General features: G+C 38.3%; 6 protein-coding genes and 1 non-coding gene across 8 annotated transcripts; 2 read left to right on the top strand and 5 right to left on the bottom strand.

Annotated features, from left to right (window-relative positions):
* Positions 1-136: 136 nt before the first annotated feature.
* Positions 137-22,061, top strand: LOC105224329 (uncharacterized oxidoreductase TM_0325-like). Of its 2 annotated transcripts, XM_049455437.1 has the most exons (3): positions 137-639; positions 13,697-13,835; positions 21,349-22,061. In XM_049455437.1, the coding sequence occupies exons 2-3, from the start codon at positions 13,707-13,709 to the stop codon at positions 21,985-21,987; spliced, it is 768 nt and encodes a 255-aa protein (XP_049311394.1). In that variant the 5' UTR covers positions 137-639; positions 13,697-13,706; the 3' UTR covers positions 21,988-22,061. The 2 variants fall into 2 exon arrangements, with proteins under 2 accessions (XP_049311394.1, XP_049311392.1); XM_049455435.1 differs by lacking the exons at positions 137-639; positions 13,697-13,835 and having other exon boundaries at positions 21,178-22,056.
* Positions 633-1,461, top strand: LOC105224330 (uncharacterized oxidoreductase TM_0325). Its single transcript, XR_007422651.1, has one exon. It is a non-coding gene; the product is annotated as an uncharacterized oxidoreductase TM_0325 (transcript).
* Positions 4,928-5,762, bottom strand: LOC125778351 (3-oxoacyl-[acyl-carrier-protein] reductase FabG-like). The gene has a single exon (XM_049455439.1). It carries the CDS (start codon positions 5,745-5,747, stop codon positions 4,980-4,982), a length of 768 nt encoding a protein of 255 aa, XP_049311396.1. The 5' UTR covers positions 5,748-5,762; the 3' UTR covers positions 4,928-4,979.
* On the bottom strand, positions 7,011-8,232 carry LOC125778350 (uncharacterized oxidoreductase TM_0325-like). The gene has a single exon (XM_049455434.1). It carries the CDS (start codon positions 8,179-8,181, stop codon positions 7,414-7,416), a length of 768 nt encoding a protein of 255 aa, XP_049311391.1. The 5' UTR covers positions 8,182-8,232; the 3' UTR covers positions 7,011-7,413.
* Positions 10,833-11,939, bottom strand: LOC125778347 (uncharacterized oxidoreductase TM_0325-like). The gene has a single exon (XM_049455432.1). It carries the CDS (start codon positions 11,702-11,704, stop codon positions 10,937-10,939), a length of 768 nt encoding a protein of 255 aa, XP_049311389.1. The 5' UTR covers positions 11,705-11,939; the 3' UTR covers positions 10,833-10,936.
* On the bottom strand, positions 15,963-16,836 carry LOC105224327 (uncharacterized oxidoreductase TM_0325-like). Its single transcript, XM_011202375.4, has one exon. The coding sequence runs from the start codon at positions 16,785-16,787 to the stop codon at positions 16,020-16,022; it is 768 nt and encodes a 255-aa protein (XP_011200677.2). The 5' UTR covers positions 16,788-16,836; the 3' UTR covers positions 15,963-16,019.
* On the bottom strand, positions 18,811-19,695 carry LOC125778355 (uncharacterized oxidoreductase TM_0325-like). The gene has a single exon (XM_049455443.1). It carries the CDS (start codon positions 19,642-19,644, stop codon positions 18,877-18,879), a length of 768 nt encoding a protein of 255 aa, XP_049311400.1. The 5' UTR covers positions 19,645-19,695; the 3' UTR covers positions 18,811-18,876.
* Positions 22,062-22,589: the final 528 nt, after the last annotated feature.

Genomic DNA, 22,589 nt, shown 5'->3' with positions numbered 1-22,589 from the left:
AACTCTACTCTGCTGCTAACATCTTTTTTGCTTCAGTGGCGCTAACAGCAATGCAAGAATATTCTACATATTCTCCAAATTTAACATTTTTGTAACATTTTCATAACATTTTATATCGTTGGCAGATCAAACGAAATGTTAATTTACGCTCTCAACTTCTAATGACATGAGAGTTATACAAATTCGAATCTCTGACTAATAGCCTAACTCATTCCTGGCAAATAAAAAGTATAAATGAAGCGCGCAAAATGTTAAATCGTTCAATGAGTAACTACTAGAGGCAAAACGTTCATCAGTTGATTTTAATTAGCTATATAAGCAGTTTATATACAAGAGTTGTTGGAGAATAAATTTAATTTTTAATTTCACAATTTATTAAAACAAATATATTGGAACGTGATTTTCCGCTCCGCTAGGGCCCTGCCAAGATGTGAATATACTCTACAAGAAACAGTGCAGCTGACCAACAAGTTGATATGTGGGGCATTTTATACTTGCGCTCAACATTTATCTTATCAATCAGCCAAAAAATATGGAACTGTTAGTGGTGAAATAGCAAGCCAAAATTTCTTTATTTATTGGTATATAAATAACCGATTTAGACACAGCGGTTCAGTTCCTTCAACACAGTGAGTTTGAGTAGATCGCAATGAGTTTAGCTGGTAAAGTTGTTATTGTAACCGGAGCGAGTTCTGGCATTGGTGCCATCACAGCTGTTGAATTTGCCAAGCAAGGTTCCAAAGTGGTGCTCACGGGACGAAATGAAGCAAATCTGAAGGCTACAGAGGCGGCCTGTAAAGCAGCCAACAGCAAAGTGGAACTACTACTCATCACCGCTGATGTCACAGTGGATGCGGAACGCATTATAAACTCGACAATTGACAAGTTCGGACAGTTGGATGTGTTGGTGAATAATGCCGGTTTTGGTGAAGGAGGTTCAATCTTAGATATTGAGGTCGATCAATTTGATCGCGTCCTCGATACCAATCTGCGTTCGGTCTTCCTGCTGACTAAATACGCCGCACCACATCTCGTGAAGACACAAGGTAATATCGTGAATGTTTCCAGCATCGCAGGATTACGTTCGTTCCCTGGTGGATCGGTCTATTGCACTTCCAAGGCAGCACTTGATCAATTCACCAGATGTATCGCCTTAGATTTGGCACCGAAAAATGTACGTGTGAATGAAGTAAATCCCGGTGTGATAGTGACAGAATTCCTAAAGCGTGTTGGCTTGTCGGAAGAGGAAGAAGCTAAATTTTTGGAGCATTCAAAGACTACGCGTCGGTCGGTCGCGTCGGTGAACCAAAGGAAGTGGCTGATGCCATTATTTTCCTTGCTAGTGACAGTTCGAGCTTTATAACGGGCGCAACCCTGCCTATCGATGGTGGCAGACACGCCATGTGCCCGCGTTAATATTTCGTAGAATACTTAGATATACATATAAGTAAAAATAAAGAAAAATTGCTTTAAAATAAATATGTGACTTTTGATTTGCTGCTAAGGGACTAAGGGAGGTATTGGTCCGATCCAACCATACAGACATACCATAATAAGATAGGGATTATCCCCTTTTGTTATAAATATCACACATTGAATGACATTTTCGATTAATATTCGGCACCTAGCGTCTTGAACAGTTTTTATTGGATTTTTGGTCATAAATTGGCACACACTAAAGATATTATTCGTGCAAAGTTATATCCCGTAATATTAATTGCTTCTTGATTTCTGTACTGGAAACTAAACTAATAAAGTGGAATTTCAAATTGTGCTATATGGGAAGTAGGCGTGGTTGTTGTCCGATTTCGTCCATTTTCTCAATGTGACATAAGAATGTACGAAGAATGGCCTGTAGTGCATTTAGTGGTTTAGGAGATATGTGCATTAAACTTATTAGAGGACGGAGCCACGCCCACTTTTTAAAAAAATTTTGCTCACCGGTTTATATCTTAATTTAATGCTTAGTTATGGTACTTTATATGTTTTTGGTTAATGGCGATCTATTCCCATCAAAGAATTCGAATTTTTTTTTGTACTAAGGAACCTGTGTATCAAGTTTCATCGAGATATCTTAATTTTTACTCAAGTTACAGCTTGTACGGATGGACGGACAGACAGACTGTCAACCCTTTTTCAACTTATCTTGTCACCCTGATCATTTATATATGTATATATAACCCTATATGCCAGACCACTGCAGTAAATTTCAAGCTGAGACCTTTGCTATTGCGAAAGCATTTAAATCAGTATTTTTTTTACAAAACTTTTATTTGCTTGTGCGGCAGTACACATTTTCGTCATAGATTTCACTAGAGCTTTATAGACTGAATTCGGTATTGAATATCACGCCTCTTGGACTTTTGTCCATACCTTATTCGTGATTTAATGGCCTCCATTTTCTTTTAGAGATAACGGTCCATGATTTGCCGAATCCAAAACAGCGGTCCAACACTGTACTAGAAAAACTTCCCCAATCATGATATTACCACCACCGTGTTTGAAAATATTTGTCATAGATCCGGAAGTAATTTCAGTATTTTTCGTATATCGAGTCCAAACTTTACCATCGCTACCTACCATATTTATTATACAATATTAGTGGCTTTTACACCACTTTTTTTGCAGTTTCTTCACCGGTCCAATTGATAAGCACCGAAGCAAAAGCAATCCGATTTTTCCTTCCGAAGAGATTATTTTCTACAAGGCTAAGGCGACGCGCAAATTTTCTGCACCCAAATCTCTTTGGAATGCTAGAGAGGACAGCAAAGCGTTCCGCTTTAATAAAATCTCTATCTACTCTACAACAATCAAGTTCATTTCGGGCAAATATTATAAGAACTCCCACCGATAGTGTGAAAATGGATAATCGCGATGTGGTATAGTAGGGATTTAATGGAATCGAAATTGGACGATGGGTGTGGCATCGTCCACTTTCAGGTAAAGTAACATATCTCAGGGCCTGCTATACCGATTTAAGGGGTTAGGTGGGTTTGATAATTTCAAAAAATCGATTTTTTTGTTTGTCTTATTAAATTTTACAACACCTCGAAAATATTGTTCTCAATTTTCAAGTTGATCCGAGTAATAGTTTCGAAGATACAGCTTTGAAATCTTGTCGAGGCTAGCTAGGCTAAGGGCGTCGTCTTTAAACGCGTTTTTCTCGAAAGTGTGTTTTTGAAGTCGGTGGACACAATAACTCGAAAAGTTATGGACCGATTTAGTGTGAATTATGTACACATTTTTAAAATAACATTATCCAGTTATTAAACGAAGGATTTCATTAAAACTTATTTTTTTTTTAAGTCAATAAATGGCGAAAATTTTACGAAAAACTAACAATAAGTTATGCCGTACACGGCGAGAGCACTTTTTTTGAGACACCCAGGGAGATGAGGTCTCAACGGCTGAATTTTCAACATTTTTATATCAAAATTTCAGGAGACATTGTTCAAATATGTACCTTTGATATGCCATATTATATTTTTCAAATATGTGATTGCTTAAATTCAAAAAAAATCGTAAAAATACCTTTTTTTGTACCTCTGAAATCCATCTAACCTCATAAACCAAATTTGGCATGTGGCAACCCTATGGTTTTCATGTTAAAGTGTGAAAATGGGTGAAAACGGACTACATCCACGCCTACTACCCATATAACACTGGCGATATTATCTTGGGTCTTCACGAGATGTTGTACGGCGGGTGCATAAAAATGTCATACTCGTACATCACAACTTTTCGGCCAGCTGCACTACATTCTGAAGTTTATGTGTGTGTGCGTGTATATGTCACTGAACTCCTCCTAAACGGTTAGACCGATTTTGATGAAATTTTTTGTGTGTGTTCCAGGGGATTCAAGTATGGTTTAGATTCACAATTTGGTCCCTTTGGAAAATATTTTTTAAATTAATTTTTCATTTGTAAGTAGTTGATAATTAACTTGACTTATGAGTTGTAAAAAGTAAAAGTTCAATCATACCAATGGAAGCTGCCGCACGTCAAGTTAGTCCGTACTAAAAGATCTTTAGGTCAGTAAAGAATATTACCAGCAAGATCTGCACCATTTGGGCGAAGTAATTCACCAGAAGCGCTCGAATTTTTGGAAGAGCCACACGCCCTTGCAAACGCATCGTTACTTGCATGCGAATATTTGGCCACCGAATTTCTAAGACCCGGGCCCTTGCCATTTTTTTGTACCAAAAACTTAAGAAATCCATGAAAGGACGACGCTACGCTTCGATTTAAGAAATAAAAACTGCATCGAAAGAAAATCTTTCAAAACCATATTCTTCACTTTTTTAATAGTTTACAGGTTCCGCATCTATGGTCACGTCGGCAGTGCTGTTGGCAAAGTGAAAATTTACTTCATTCCATCCTACGTATATTACATTGGAGCTTTCTTGGGCAGAAGCCAGAGCTGCGGCGGCACCGATGAACTCTTGGCGATCTATCGAACTCTAATTTACTTAAATGCTACTTATTAAAACTAATGTCTCGATATTTTATACATATTTAACACATTTTCATCGCTGCGCTGCGCCCACTTTTCTATTCAAAAGTAAAAGTTGCATCGGAGACAGAGAGCAATGCTAAAGCAGAGAACTTCAGAGAACTTTTCTTAGAAGTTCTCTGGCTGAAGCGTATGTGTTGATAATTTCGCCGATAGGCTAATGCATGTATGTATGTATGTATATATTTATATAGAAATAATTGTTAACATTTTGATCAAATTGTAAGCGATCAATATTTGTTTGAGTAATCTTATTTTTTGCTAACTGATAGTATAACCATATCTTTATTACATATATTTGCTTATCGCGATGGCCTCAAGTGCAATAGTACTCAAAATGCAACGGGCGTTTCAGATTTTTTTTAACAAGATTGTAACTAAATTAGTTTCCAAAACAAACCAAAAGACATATAATTATTTTAGAGCAAATTCTTTATTTTTATGTATCTATCTATTCTAAGAAATATTAACGAGGACACATGATATTTCTGCCACCATCGATCGGCAGAGTTGCGCCCGTTATAAAGCTCGAACTGTCACTAGCAAGGAAAATAATAGCGTCGGCCACTTCATTAGGTTCGCCGGCGCGACCCAACGCGTGTGTAGATTTTGAATGCTCCAAAAATTTAGCTTCTTCCTCTTCCGACAAGCCAAGACGTCTATGGAATTCTGTCACTATCACACCGGGATTTACTTCATTCACACGTACATTTTTCGGTGCCAAATCCAAGGCGATACATCTGGTGAATTGATCTAGTGCCGCTTTGGAGGTGCAATAGACCGAAAAACCAGCGTACGAACGCAAACCGGCCACACTAGAGACATTCACGATATTACCTTGGGTTTTCACGAGATGCGGTGCGTCGTATTTAGTCAGCAGAAAGACCGAACGCAAATTTGTATTTAAAACTCTATCAAATTGATCAACGTCAATATCTAGAATTAAACCCGATTCACCCACACCGGCATTATTCACTAACACATCCAATTGTCCGAACTTGTCAATTGTTGCTTTGATAATCTTCTCAGCGTCTGTCGTTACATCGGCGACGATGAGTAATAGTTCCACTTTGCTGTTGGCTGCTTTACAGGCAGTCTCAGTAGCTTTTAAATTTGCTTCATTTCGCCTTGTGAGCACCACTTTGGAACCCTGCTTGGCAAAGGCTTCGGCTGTGGCGGCACCGATGCCGGAGCTTGCTCCGGTTACAATAACAACTTTACCAGCTAAACTCATGATGATCTATTCAAACTCACTGCGTTGAAACAACTAAACCACAATGTCTTTATCGGCTAATTATATGCTCTTAAAAGTAGACATAGTGGCTGGCTATTTCACCAGTAATAATTCAAAATATTTTTTTGGCGCAGTGATAAGATAAACATTGAGCGGGTGGAAAATTTTTAGAGTTAATGTTAATTTTTTGATCGGATAATCACGTTGGATTATCTTATACTAATAAGTTGTTAAATCAAAAATAAAATTTTGATTCTAATTACTCATGTCCATTAAAGTAGTTCATTTTAATTATAATTAATTAAAGTCAACTCAAGAACGTTTTGCCACTAATAGCCACTCATTAAATGATTTGATAGTTTACGCTTTCGATTGATATTTTTGATTCGCTCGGAAACCGTTAGATTGTTAGACAGAGATAAAAATATGTATGTATAATATAACTTTGAAAACTTAGGTAACACAACGGACAGGCCTTCAAAGAACCTATGTAAGTGAGATCCTGGTCAGAATTGACCTCTTCGCGTGAGGACAGAACGTGCCCAGAAAACATTATTCAGCCAATTTCTTAAAGTTACCTGACCTAACCCTACGAAATTTATCAAAATAATGTACTAAATAAGTAGCATTTGAAAAGTTTGGGGTGCCAATGCCAGCTAATACTACTAACTCAGATTAAACTAACAGTGCTGAATACACAAGAGAAACATCATACGATCAAAGGGGACTTTTACGAAATATAGTTTAAGATGGGCCACGATTAAACATCGATCAGAAGAAAATATTTACTGCATTACTATCAACAGTTGATAACAATGAAAGGAAATTGAATGTGGTACCGGAGAAGATGTATTGATTCCCTCTGATGTCATCGGATTTACTCTTCCGTTTTATCGGAGACTTTAAAGACATCCTTTGCAATGACCATTAATAAATCGCAGGGTCAAACCTTCAATGTTACAGACCTAGATTTGAGCGTTGACATTTTTTTTCACGAGGTCAACTGTATATCGCTCTTTCAAGAGTAACCTCTAGAGTAAAAATGTTTGTATTGTCCAATGACAAGAAAGTTGTTAACGTTGTACATAAAGACATTCTGTAATATATTAATTGTTGTAAAAATAAAATAAATAGGTGAAAATGTAATGTATGCATTTAGATATTCCAAAGACAGTAAGAAATCTTCATGCTATAGGGAAAGAGGAATTGTTTTACGCCAAATTTAACGCGTGCGGGCCACAGGCAGTAATGAAACAAAAGCTCTGTGCAAAGTGAGTGTCTCGTTTATTCTAAAATAATAAACAACGAATTGCTGATTGTCTTCGGTGCTCATTTCGCCTCTTTCCAATTTAACAAATCTCTTTTCAACGGTTGATTTCCCTGGTGCAGAGCCCAAATTCAACAGTATTTTATCCCAAAAAGCAATGCTTTATTATCACACGAAATGTTTGAATCCATTTCTTCGTAAACTAACACAAGTTGCTTCATAAAAATGCTATATTTCATTAACTTAAAGTTATAATCCAATTAATAGAAATCATAAATATGGTAGTGGTAGAGTAGTAGTATTATCTATGTGTCAGCCATTGAAGCGTGGACGGGTCCTCTAGTATCCATCTATATTATGAGTATGTTAAATGATACTAAATTTCACTTGTAAGAAATATTAACGCGGGCACGTGGCTTGCTTGCCACCATCGATCGGCAAAGTTGCGCCCGTCATAAAGCTCGAACTATCACTGGCTAGGAATACAATGGCATCAGCCACTTCCTTCGGTTGGCCGACGCGACCCAATGGATGTGTAGTTTTCGAATGCTCCACATATTTAGCATAATCTGCTTCCGATACGCCAAAACCTTGATAGAATTTTGTCACAATCAATCCAGGATTTACGGCATTCACACGCACATTTTTCGGCGCCAAATCCAATGCGATACATCTGGTAAATTGATCAAGCGCTGCCTTGGACGTGCAATAAACCGAAACACCAGGAAATGAACGCAATCCTGCGACGCTGGAAACATTCACGATATTACCTTGTGTCTTCACGAGATGTGGTGCGGCGTATTTGGTGAGCAGGAAGACCGAACGCACATTGGTATTCATCACACGATCAAATTGATCGACGTTAATATCCAAAATTGAACCTCCTTCACCATAACCGGCATTATTCACCAACACATCCAATTGTCCGAATTTGTCAATTGTTGTTTTGATTATCTTCTCGGCGTCCGTCGTTACATCGGCGACGATGAGTAATAGTTCCACTTTACTGTTGAAAGCTTTACAGGCAGCCTCGGTAGCTTTTAAATTTGCTTCATTTCGTCCTGTGAGCACCACTTTGGAACTCTGCTTGGCAAAGGCCTCAGCTGTGGCGGCACCGATGCCGGAACTTGCTCCGGTTACAATTACAACTTTGCCCACTAAACTCATGGTGATCTATTCGAACTCGCGGTGTTGTAACAACTGAACGTCTGTGTCTAATTCGGTTTTTTATATTCCAATAAATGGAGGCATGTTGGCTTGCTATTTCACCACTAATAATTTAATATTTTTGGGCTCATTGATACGATAAATACTGAGCGGGTGCATAAACATGTCGTACATCACACCTTTTTGGTCTGCTGCACTATTTTGAAGTATACGTTCATATCTTGGTCAGACTCTGATACGGAAAATACCGATAAATCATATCGGTTTACAAGTATTAAATTGTTAAATTGGTAAGTAAGGAAGGTTTAAATCGGTTATAACCGAACATTTTATACCGTACCATTTGGATAAATTAAAGCCGGAAAGTACCTTCAGGTGTTGGCAAAATTTTTTTTAACAAGTAAAGAAGGGCTAATCACGGGGTTCTTATTTTCGTCGTCCTTCCGTTTTACTGTTTTTCGGATGATGAGAGGTTCTAAGTGTAGTCAGGTCCTTCTCTGGTCTATCCAACGGAGTAGAGGTCTTCCTCTCCCTCTGATTCCACCGGCGTATACTGCGTAGAATATTTTCAGAGCTGAAGTGTTTTCGTTCATTCGACCGACATGACTAAACCAGAGTAGTCGCTGTCTCTTAATTCGCTGAGTTATGTCAATGTCGTCGTATATCTCGTATGGAAAGATAGTTCCAGCGAATGCGATACTCTCCTTTGGCAATGCGCAAGAGATCATAAATCTTCCGCAAAGCCTTTCTCTCGTAAGCTCTTGAGTCATTAGATGTTGTCATTGTCCATGCCTTTGCACCATATAGAGTTTGGTCTTTGTTCGTCGATGGTTCCGAGATAGACGAAATTATCTAAAACTTCGAAGTTATGACACAGTGACGTAGGAGCCTAGTCGCGAATGCGAGATAATTCTTTTCATATAAAAAATTAAATATTTTGTTCCAACTTTTTGTTATTCCAAAGATGCAGCCTATCAAGTAAGAGCGTGGTCGGCTTTACCGACAGTTAATGAAAGATTTCGCTCTCTTCCTTAATGCATTGTTAACAAAGGTTCAGTTGTTGTTGATCTTTTGAAAGAGAATCACGTTAAACGCCATGAGTGCTAAGTACGCGTCGCGTTACGAAGCTGTGTTCCTTCGCAACCACTCGAAAGGTCCCAAAACACAATGTAGAAGCCTCTGTTGACTGCAAAACTTGTGACAAAGCGACTCGCGTGGGCGCATGAGAATATTGAGAGAGATTTTGAAAATGTCATTTTTACTGATGAATGTTCTATATGGACACGTTCTGTCCTCACGCGAGCCTGGTCAACTACCACCAATAGACTTGTTCAACGGACCGTAAAACATGGAATAAAGGTGCATCTTTGGGACTGCTTCTCAAAGCAGAGATCCGGCACTTTGTATCTCTTTACTGACAACCTAAATGCCGAGAAAATGATAAAAATCTACAAAAAGGCTTTACTGCCATCTGCCAAACGATGGTTCATCACAAAAAATGAAGATTGTATTCTACAGGAGGACAACGATCCTAAACACCGCAGCAAGCTCTGTACTCAGTGGAAAACTCAATCTGGCATCATTTCATCGGATTGACCGATGCAACCCCTACTGAAAATGTGTGGGCATATATTAAACAGAAGCTTCGTGGAAGACGCACATACACTTGCCACTAGAATACGCAGTTCAATTAGTAGAAAGCATACCCCGGAGATGTCAGGCAATTATCGACGTTGGTGGGGACTGGACATATTATTGACCGAATTGCATCATTGTTTGTAATGTGTACAATGTAGGTACATATATATGTATAAATATGAAAGTTTCATAAAATATTTTTTTTTTTATAAATTAACACGACCACGCTCTTACTTGACATACGGAACATTGTTTAAAAGTCGGTTGCTAAGACTTTTTTTTCGGCAGGCCTTTGATAAAAGGTGCTACCGCGTTGACAGCAGAATTTCTTAAAGAACGTCAAAAGTAAAAAAAAAGATTCAAATAAATTTGAGCCTCTAATTTTGACGTTTTTTTACTTTTAATTTGATTCTACACGTTTTTCTTATATTGTATTATATTAAAAAAAATTTTTGAGTTAACGGGTTTATCGATAAATTTCCTAGGAAAATGTTGTAGGAAATTAAAATTCGAACAAAAAAACGCTCATGTCATAGCTTTGTTTCCAAGATATCAGCGATTTAATAAAAAGTTGTAAAATAAATATTAATTCTAATGATATTTGTTTACTTAATTAATGACTTTGTATCAACTTAGTATTTAAGCTTATCAGTATTACCATAAAAAAATTAGAAATTGAATGCCAATTATTTATTTAACGATTTTTTAACGTCATAAAACAAAAAAATGCATTAAAATGAAAGGCTTTAGATAACAATAATGTAAATAAAGAACAATGCAAACTGATAATTAGCGCTAACTCACCTCTCTACTATACTTTATTCTACAATTCAACCACGATCTGCGTGAACTCGATCGCCAGCGCCGGCAAGGCGGAATAGCATTCTCGCTGCCCTGCTTGTTGACACTTTTTTTTATTAATATTAAAAATTATTAAATTTATAATATTATAAAAATAAAATATATAATAAAATTATAATTTCGTCGATCAAATTGTTAAAGTAGAAACACAATTTATTATTATTCTACATAAATTTTATATCCTTTTATTCAGTCAAATAATTATTTTCAAGCATATTTTTTTTTATTTTTTTATAACTATTTATTCTCAGGAATACTAACGTGGACACATGGCATGTCTGCCACCATCGATTGGCAGAGTTGCGCCCGTTATAAAGCTCGAACTGTCACTGGCTAAGAAAATAATGGCATCAGCAACTTCCTTTGCAGCACCGACGCGACCCAAAGCATGCGTCGACTTTGCATGCTCCAAAAATTTAACATACTCTGCTTCTGTCAAGCCAATACGCTTATGGAATTCTGTCACAATCGTACCAGGATTTACGGCATTTACACGCACATTTTTCGGCGCCAAATCCAAGGCGATACATCTGGTGAATTGATCCAGTGCTGCCTTGGAGGTGCAATAAACCGAAGAAGTAGGGAACGAACGCAATCCTGCGACGCTGGAGACATTCACTATATTACCTTGGGTCTTCACGAGATGTGGTGCGGCGTATTTAGTCAGTAGGAAGACCGAGCGCAAATTTGTATTCATGACACGATCAAATTGATCGACGTTAATATCCAAGATTGAACCCATTTCACCATAACCGGCATTATTCACCAACACATCCAACTGTCCAAACTTGTCAATTGTTGCTTTGATAATCTTCTCGGCATCTGTCGTTACATCGGCGACGATGAGTAATATTTCCACTTTGCTGTTGGCTGCTTTACAGGCCGCCTCAGTAGCCTTCAGATTTGCTTCATTTCGTCCTGTGATCACCACTTTGGAACCCTGCTTGGCAAATTCAACAGCTGCGGCGGCACCGATGCCAGAACTCGCTCCGGTTACAATAACAACTTTACCAACTAAACTCATGATGATCTATTCAAACTCCCGACGTTGTAACAACTGAACTGCTGTGTCTAAATCGGTTATTTATATACACTAAAGAGGCTTGCTATTTCACCTCTAATAGGTATGTAATTCTATTTTTTTTAGCTCAATGATAAGATAAACAATGAGCAGGTGCATCCAAGTGTCACACATATCAACTTTTTGATCAGCTGCACTTTTTCTTGTAGAGTATATTCACATCCAGGAAAGTCACGTAGCAACATATTTGTTTTAATAAATTGTGAAATTAAAAATTAAATTTTTTCTCCAACACCTCTTGTTTATAAACTGCTTATGTGGCTAATTACAATCAACTGATGAACGCTTTGCCTCTAGTATAGGGTGATTTTTTAAGAGCTTGATAACTTTTTTTAAAAAAAAAACGCATAAAATTTGCAAAATCTCATCGGTTCTTTATTTGAAACGTTAGATTGGTTCATGACATTTACTTTTTGAAGATAATTTCATTTAAATGTTGACCGCGGCTGCGTCTTAGGTGGTCCATTCGGAAAGTCCAATTTTGGGCAACTTTTTCGAGCATTTCGGCCGGAATAGCCCGAATTTCTTCGGAAATGTTGTCTTCCAAAGCTGGAATAGTTGCTGGCTTATTTCTGTAGACTTTAGACTTGACGTAGCCCCACAAAAAATAGTCTAAAGGCGTTAAATCGCATGATCTTGGTGGCCAACTTACGGGTCCATTTCTTGAGATGAATTGTTGCCCGAAGTTTTCCCTCAAAATGGCCATAGAATCGCGAGCTGTGTGGCATGTAGCGCCATCTTGTTGAAACCACATGTCAACCAAGTTCAGTTCTTCCATTTTTGGCAACAAAAAGTTTGTTAGCATCGAACGATAGCGATCGCCATTCACCGTAACGTTGCGTCCAACAGCATCTTTGAAAAAATACGGTCCAATGATTCCACCAGCGTACAAACCACACCAAACAGTGCATTTTTCGGGATGCATGGGCAGTTCTTGAACGGCTTCTGGTTGCTCTTCACCCCAAATGCGGCAATTTTGCTTATTTACGTAGCCATTCAACCAGAAATGAGCCTCATCGCTGAACAAAATTTGTCGATAAACACATTTCGAACCGAACACTGATTTTGGTAATAAAATTCAATGATTTGCAAGCGTTGCTCGTTAGTAAGTCTATTCATGATAAAATGTCAAAGCATACTGAGCATCTTTCTCTTTGACACCATGTCTGAAATCCCACGTGATCTGTCAAATACTAATGCATGAAAATCCTAACCTCAAAAAAATCACCCGTTAGTTACTCATTAAACGATTTGACAGTCTGCGCCCTTGCTTTATACTTTGCAGTCGCTAGAAAAGAGTTGGGTTTCTAGTCAGCGATTAGAATTTGTATAAGTCTCATGTCATTAGCAGTTGAGAGCGTAAATGAACATTTTGTTTGATCTGCCAACGATATAAAATGTTATGAAACTGTTACAAAAATGTTTAATTTCAACTCTCACTGGAGAATATGTAGAATATACTTGCATTGCTGTTAGCGCCAATAAAGCAAAAAAGATGTTAGCAGCAGAGTAGAGTAGCAGAACATATGGAACAGCCTGTTAGAATAGAATAGAATAGTTTTAATTGAGGTAATGCACCGCGACCTAGGGTCTAACGGCCTGTTAATTCTTCTAAGCAAGACCAAGGATAACCTTCGATCCAGACCGATATACATACATAAAACATAACCACTTATTTAAGTTAAGATATAATTGATATGAACTAATATAAACAGTATAAAGTCAAGCCGCAAGACGAAAAAACAATAGAAGTTTTGGACTGCTTTCATGTAATTAATTAATGTAATAACTCTTTTATGCAACCACTCAATATTTATCTTATCAGTGAGCCCAAAATTATTAGATTATTAGAGGTGAAATAGCAAGTCACTTTGAGTGTATATAAATAACCGATTTAGACACAGCAGTTCAGTTCTTTCAACGCCGTGAGTTTAGATAGATCGCAATGAGTTTAGCTGGTAAAGTTGTTATTGTAACCGGAGCGAGTTCCGGCATCGGAGCCGCCACAGCTGAGGCCTTTGCGAAGCAGGGCTCCAAAGTGGTGCTCGTAGGACGAAATGAAGCAAATCTGAAGGCCACCGAAGCGACCTGTAAAGCAGCCAACAGCAAAGTGGAACTACTACTCATCACCGCCGATGTAACGACAGATGCCGAGAAGATTATCAAAGCAACAATTGACAAGTTCGGACAATTGGATGTGTTAGTGAATAATGCCGGTTTTGGTGAAGGAGGTTCAATTTTGGATATTAACGTCGATCAATTTGATCGTGTCATGAATACCAATGTGCGTTCGGTCTTTCTGCTGACTAAATACGCCGCACCACATCTCGTGAAGAGCCAGGGTAACATCGTGAATGTCTCCAGCGGCGCAGGATTGCGTTCATACGCTGGTCTTTCGGTCTATTGCACGTCCAAGGCAGCACTGGATCAATTCACTAGATGTATCGCCTTGGATTTGGCGCCGAAAAATGTGCGTGTGAACGTCGTAAATCCTGGAATGATTGTGACAAAATTCTATCAGGGTTTTGGCGTGTCGGAAACAGATTATGCTAAACATGTGGAGCATGCGAAGACTACGTATCCATTGGGACGCGCCGGCGAACCCAAGGAAGTGGCCGATGTCATTATTTTCCTTGCCAGTGACAGTGCGAGCTTTATAACGGGCGCAAATCTGCTGATCGATGGTGGCAAACACACCACGTGCCCGATTTAATAATGTAATTTAGTTTGTTTAAACGTACTCATATTTATAAAGTTATATGTAAATTAAAATATGCTTTAAAATAATTATGTGACTTTTGAATTGTTGGGGAAACTTATTTAGTGGCTTTCATGTTAACAAATATGTCTGAAAACCGTTTGTATTTTGTGTACTATTAACACTTGAGACACATTTCAATGACCTACCCTAAGGTGCAAAATGTTAAGCAGAGGATCAGTATTCAAGCATTGATCGACATGCATACATATGTATTCGACAAAAGGTTAGTTAGAAAAACGAAAATATGTATATGGGAGTTGGGGGTAGTATCGAATCGATTTTATCTATTTTTGTTAATACTACCTTCCACTATTATACCACATACTAATAAAATGTTCTCTGAGATGCATTAAGGCACCATCACCAAACATATGGAGTAAGGTCAGCCGGATATTGTACTTATGTTTGTGATATGGGAGCTAGGTCAAGTTTTCGCCCAATTTCAGCTATTTTCAGCACGAAGATGCCCTATTACCAGTGAAACACGTTCCTTCATTTTCATTGATATATGTAACTCACATATTGGCTGCAGTATGTGGGTATAAAATCACCCGGAAGTTCAAAATTCTTTATAATAGATATTCGGGGGCTTTGGGAAGTATTGACACGAATCAACTCATTTTTGACACACAGACCTATTGTCAAGAAAATTTTATCTCTGAATTTCAATGAAATATCGCACGTATTGATCATTAATACTGGGGTCCATATATTCGGTATCTAGGGGCTTCAACAGCTTTCACTGGATTTGAACAATTTATGGTCATAAAGTACGGCCCTTTGGCAACAACTCATGTTGAGCGACGCCTCTGCAATCGCAGAAAACTGTTAGCATTCGACTTGACTAAATTCGACCTGGTTCAAGCCGCAGTTTCTAATGGGATGATTCAACCATGATACGTCACCAATAAAGACTTGCTTGAGCAGATTTGGATCATCCCGAACTGAGTTCAACATATCTCAGCAAGATCAACGCGATGCTGTTTTTGGTACTATAATCGAAGACCAATACGCGCCCAAGCAGAACAGCTGTCAAAAATTAACTAAACATTCAAAAATTGCTAACGTCGTCAGTATAAGTAACGGATATGAGTATCAACATAACGCAAGAAAAATATAGAAACTCGAAAAACATATCCAAACCTCTTACGCGCATTTTTCTATTAACAACTACAAGTTAGATGGCTCTCAGAGCGAGAGAACGATATTAAAGCGTGTGTGTTGCTAATTTCACCAAAAAGTTTGAACAGATATATACATACATATATATACTTACTTACAAATTATTGTTTACATTTGGTATCAGATTGTGGGCGATGACTTTTTGTTTGAGTTATCTTCTTTTTACTGCAACAGGTGGCAGAAAATCAAGCCTACGCTAAGAGCTAATCTTTATTAAGCTTATCAGGTATCAATTAAGACAAATCAAAAGTCACATAATTATTATGTATATTCTTATATCTTTATTATATACATATATTCTTACATCTAACTATTCTAACGTGGACACATGGCGTGCCTGCCACCATCGATCGGCAGAGTTGCGCCCGTTATAAAGCTCGCACTGTCACTAGCTAGGAAAATAATGGCATCAGCCACTTCTTTAGGTTGGCCGACGCGACCCAAGGCATGTTTGGCTTTCGAGTCCTCCAGAAACTTAACATTTTCCTCTTTCGACATGCCAAGACGCCTATGGAAATCTGTTACAATCACACCGGGATTTACGGCATTCACACGCACATTTTTTGGCGCCAAATCCAAAGCGATACATCTAGTGAATTGATCCAGTGCTGCTTTGGAGGTGCAATAGACTGAAGCATCAGCGAATGCTCGCAATCCTACGAGGCTGGAGACATTCACGATATTACCTTGGGTCTTCACGAGATGTGGTGCAGCATATTTAGTTAGCAGGAAGACCGAACGCACATTAGTATTCATGACACGATCAAATTGATCGACGTCAATATCCAGAATTGAACCCAGTTCACCATAACCGGCATTATTCACCAACACATCCAACTGTCCGAACTTCTCAATTGTTGTTTTGATTATCTTCTCGGCGTCTGTCGTTACATCAGCGGTGATGAGTAGTAGTTCCACTTTGCTGTTGGCGGCTTTACAGGCAGTTTCCGTAGCTTTTAAATTTGCTTCATTTCGTCCTGTGAGCACCACTTTGGAACCCAGCTTGGCAAATTCCTCAGCTGTGGCGGCACCAATGCCGGAACTTGCTCCGGTTACAATCACAACTTTCCCAGCTAAACTCATTGCGATCTATTCAAACTCACGGCGTTGTATCAACTGAACTGCTGTGTCTATTTCGGCTTTTTATATACATACAAAGCGACTTGCTATTTCACCACTGAGTATTCAATATTTTTGGACGCATACGTAGTGGATAAGATAAGAATGAGCCGGTGCCGGTTGTGCGAGCAAGCTGGTAGCACTTGCGTTGGAACCCGACGTGAACATGAATGTTCACACATGTACATATGTATATACATACATATGTATATATGTATGTGCCATTGCTTCTTTCTTTGATGGAAAATTTGTTCTTCCTGTGACTGAAAAAGTAGTTTTAATAACTTCTTAGTTTCGAGTTTTCCAGAAGCATCTACAATTTATGCGAAGTCTTATGTTAAAAAAGTAATGTTTATATTTTCGTTTTAAAAAGTGCTTAGTCATTGGGCCATTCGCAATGGTAATTCTGGTCTAAATTGTGTAAACTTGGTAGCATTGAAAATAGCGGTTATACTACTTTATTGCGTATACACATTTGTTCTTCTAAAATCGACTCGATAGCTTTGTTGTTGCTTTTACATGTACACTTTTTGGCGATAGAGTAACGCACAAAAATAGCGGGAAGAGAAATGACGATGAATACTCACAGCGGTGAAATTTAACGTTTTTGCGCTCTCTCTCAAAGCCAGAAATACTACTGTGGGCAGAAAATAATAAAGCTTTGTTTGTAATTTTAAAATTCTTATTTTATTCGTCAAAATCTATGTCGTCATACTCAACGTAATCCCTCCAAAAACTTATGCCAACGTTTTTTTTTTTCAAGCTTCAAAACCAGATGTTAAAGTCAGTTTCCGGAATAGCCTTCAAGGCGAGTAGCGATTCACCTTTAATGTCTTCACTTAACTGAAAATGAATTCCCCTGAGCGGTCGTTTAAGTTTGCTGAATACTTGGAAATCAGACGAATACGATGTTTGCTGCACGATATTCGTTGAAAATTTGGCGAAAAACTCACGAAGCATCACTGCAGTATTTGACATTGCATTATCGTGGTGCAAAAAGAAAGAGTTGTCGTCCCATATTTTCGGCCTCTTTTTACGAAAAGCTTCGCGTAAACGAAGCATAACATTCAAACTGTTTTCTTTGTTGATAGTGTGGCCGATCGAAAGGAATTCGGAGTGCACCAAACCACAATAATTGCAAAACACATAACTTTTACTGCTTTGATATGGTTTTTACGACTTCTGCTCAATTTTGCAATGACATTCGGCCGATTGATCGTCTGTTTCCGGGTCACAGCATAAATCCAAAACTCATGGAGCACGTTTCAAGTCATCCTGGTAGTCGGAAAGCATTGTTTCACAGATACTGTTTTTAGAAAAAATGAGTGATGTTGGAACCAATCGTGCTTTCGCTTTTCTAAAGCCTAAATTATTTTTAAAATTGGTTTCCACCGATCCTGCTGATATTGCCAGTAAAATCTCTGACTGTTAATCGTCGATCCTCAAGCACCGATTCTTTTATTTCATTGACGTCAGTTGATGTCGATTGCCGTCCTGGACGTGGTTCGTCGTTAACGCGTTCTCGACCCTCTTTGAATTATATGTACCAATCAAAAACACTATCCCGCTATAAACAATTATCACCGAAGGCCTGTTCCAACATTCTTAACGTTTCGGCAAAAGAAATTTAATAGAACTTCTTTGCTGAATAATTTCACCTATCATAAACGTCTGGGTAAGAGCGGGAGTGACCGAACATTTCATACTCTCACATTTAGCAACTATCAAAACGGCCTCCGTCGTTTATGAATCTAACTTTAACACTGAGTGAGGACAGTGGCGATGGAGTTAGGGCACAACGAGAGAAAATCGTAGATTCACGTATGATCGTATCGGTGACCTATGAAAAATATAGATTAAAACTGAATGCTTGACGGCAGATTCTTACAGAGAGTAAGAGGGATTTGTTGGAGATAATTTAGTAAACTAAAAGTGAGAAACCAAAAACCCTGTTCAAACAGTTGGAGAATTGAAACCGGAATAAAAATAAGTCAAAAATAAATATTCATTTATTATTATTACTATTTTTTATAAATAACATTTAAATTGTCAATCATCGTGGACACATTAATTGCCTGCCACCATCGATAGGCAAATTTGCGCCCGTTATAAAGCTCGATTTGTCACTGGATAAGAAAATAATGGCATCGGCCACTTCCTTTGCATCGCCGACGCGACCCAGCGCATGTGTGGACTTCGAATGTTCCAAAAATTTGGCATATTGCTCCTCCGACATGCCCAAACGCTTATGAATATCTGTAACGACTACACCGGGATTGACAGCGTTGACACGCACATTCATCGGTGCCAAATCCAAGGCGATACATCTGGTGAATTGATCCACGGCAGCTTTAGAAGTGCAATAGACCGAACCATTTGCAAATGAGCGCAATCCTGTAACGCTGGAAATATTCACAATATTTCCTTGGGTCTTCACGAGATGTGGTGCGGCATATTTAGTTAAAAGGAAGACCGCACGCACATTTGTATTGAAAATTCTATCAAATTGTTCGACGCCCACATCTAGGATTGAACCCTTTCCATCCACACCGGCATTATTCACCAACACATCTAACTGACCGAATTTTTCAATTGCCGAGTTTACAATGCGCTCCGCATCAACTGTAACATCAGCAATGATGGAGAGTAGCTTGGCTTTGCTGTTGGCAGCTTTACAGGCCGCTTCGGTGGCCTTCAGGTTTGCTTCATTTCGTCCTACGAGCACCACTTTGGAGCCCTGTTTGGCAAAAGCCTCCGCCGTCGCAGCACCGATGCCCGAACTTGCTCCGGTTACAATCACAACTTTACCAGCTAAACTCATGGCGATCTATTCGAACTTACTGTGATGAAAGAACTGAGTTGTTTGACTTATAAGTAAGAGCTTTTTAGTTTCCTATGTCACCTTCACCAATAACTCAATATCAATTGACTTTTTTATATATAAAAATACAAATATTATTGGATAAGATAATGAGAGAGCATGTATCGTCAACTAAATTTCAAAATAACATAACATCATTTTTCATAAGTTCGCAGGAGAGTGAAGAACCGAGGTAAAATAGCGATTACTCTATGCTATTGAAACAAAACTCGAACATTAGTTATAACTTGGTTATATTTGATACCCGAAACTTAAAATTTTGTACTTACATATTTGTATGTAATATGAAGTTATAAATTATATTTAATAAAAAACCAATTTCGCATCTTTTTTTGATATGTTGTTTTGCCTTTCAGCTGACGCTATGACGCTCGAGTATCGTTGGTACTTCAAAACTAAAATGTTTTACTTGGTACTTTGGGTGGATAGAGATAATTATCTATCTTTCGTGTCACCTTGTTTGTCCGCTATAAACTCCTAAACAAAATAAAAAAAAATATCGGAATGATGGAAGTGTTGAAAACACACAAATGCTCCCTCGAAGCATTGCAGAGAACCCTGCAAGATTTGAACCTCTACGATAAACTTAACGCGTGTGCCATACTTCACAAGGTTAGCAACGTAAACGCATGGCCGCATACAGTATTGGCGAAAACAAAAGCAACTTTTAAGTTAACTTTTTGAAAGTTCTATTTTCTTAAAGCAAAGAATTTATTAGGTTATACAACCCAACTACTAAATAATAGGTTAGATTACACTGACTGGCTGTTAGTCTATACATATATAGACCTACAGGTATTTTGTGATGCCAGATGGAGGTTCATTATTAATACGATTCTGAACGTCGTGCACGACGTCAACGCTTTTTGCGAAATGTAATAAAGTTTTGATATCTTATTCTGCTACTTCATACAGTCTCTTGAACTGCGGAACTTCTATTTATCTAAGAAGAGTTCAAAATAGGGTCGGATATAAAAAAAGAGGAGGTATTTTAGCGTCTCGTCTAGACCGTGAGAGTAGAAAGCTTGCGTGTTTTCATTCCGCCCAGTTATACATGATCTTGGTGATACTACATAAGCCATTCCATCTCACCCAAGTTCATTAATCAGCCGCTTAAATACAAAACAACATATCAACAAAACATATAAAATTGATTTTCTTATTGATTATAATTAATTGCAAAATATTACATACAAATATGTACAAAATTTGATGATTCGAGTATCAAATATAACCAAGTTACAACCAAAGTTCAAGTTTTGTTTCAATATGAGTAAGCTCTATTTTACATTGTTTCTTTCTTCTGTAAACTTTTGAAAAGTGCTGTTATGTTATTTTGAATTTTAGTTGACGACATACACTCTCTCATTATCTTATCCAGTAAAATTATATTTACATATAAAAAAGTCAATTGATTTTGAGTTTTTGCTGAAGGTGACATGGGAAACTAAAAAGCTCTTACTTATAAGTCAATCAACTCAGTTCATTTAGCACAGTTAGTTCGAATAGTTCGTCATGAGTTTAGCTGGTAAAGTTGTTATTGTAACCGGAGCAAGTTCGGGCATCGGTGCCGCCGCAGCTCTAGCCTTTGCCCAGCAGGGTTCCAAAGTAGTGCTCGTAGGACGAAATGAAGCAAATCTGAAGGCTACCGAAGAGGCCTGTAAAGCCGCCAACAGCAAAGCTGAGCTGCTCTCCATCATTGCTGATGTCACAGTTGATGCGGAGCGCATTGTAAAGTCGGCAATTGAAAAATTCGGACAGTTGGATGTGTTGGTGAATAATGCCGGTGTGGAATCAAACGGTTCAATACTGGAAATTGATGTCGAACAATTTGATAGAGTTTTCGCTACCAATTTGCGAGCGGTCTTCCTTTTAACGAAATATGCCGCACCACATCTCGTGAAGACCCAAGGAAATATCGTGAATATTTCCAGCGTCGCAGGATTGCGTTCACTTGCGAGTAAATCAGTATACTGCACCTCCAAAGCGGCACTGGATCAGTTCACCAGATGTATCGCTTTGGATTTGGCACCGTCGAATGTGCGTGTCAACGCTATCAATCCTGGCGTAATTGTTACAGATATTCAAAAGCGTTTAGGCGTGTCGGAGGAGCAATATGCTAAATTTTTGGAGCATTGTAAGACTACACATCCAATCGGTCGCGTCGGCGATGCAAAGGAAGTGGCCGATGCCATTATTTTCTTGGCTGGTGACAGTTCGAGCTTCATAACGGGCGCAAATCTGTCGGTCGATGGTGGTAGACGATTACTGTGTCCGCGTTGATTTACAATTTAAATGTTATTTATATAAAAAAAAAAAATAATAAAAAAATGAATGAAAGTGAAAATCCACTTTGGCCGGTTATATCATATATGATCTCACTCTCTGTAATTTCACTACTAACTTTTGACTTGAAATATTATTTGATAAAGCCCCTTAGAAAAACTTCCATGCTTTTTACTCATGTCGTTTTGAAAGGGCGTACCTTGACAGGTCACAACCTACTGACTTAAGTAATGGCGATAGCAGAAAGTGCAGCGAAGTTGTCATGAGAAAGATCCTGGAATACCTTCTATGCCTATGTCCAGCACCAACTAGAACTCGACTTAAGTGTCAATGAGTTTCGGTGTTCAAGGGACTAGGCGAAGCATCAAATATGGATATCCAGTCGGCCCTTAATTTCGCAAAAAGCATTGACGGCCTGTATGACGAATACTTAACCTCATACTCATACTAAATTGAACTTCCATTTGGCATAATTAAGGACCAGTAGATCTATGTAGGGCGTGACAGCCGGCCAGTGTAACCTAAGGTTCTTCTAAGAATATATGATCTATGGTGGTTGGGTGGGTAATTTGTGGACCGATTACACACTTTTCGGTCTT

This window comes from Bactrocera dorsalis, chromosome 4 (genome assembly GCF_023373825.1).
Source record: "Bactrocera dorsalis isolate Fly_Bdor chromosome 4, ASM2337382v1, whole genome shotgun sequence".
Classification (NCBI taxonomy): domain Eukaryota; kingdom Metazoa; phylum Arthropoda; class Insecta; order Diptera; family Tephritidae; genus Bactrocera; species Bactrocera dorsalis.
This window is presented reverse-complemented; position numbering and strand designations above follow the sequence as displayed.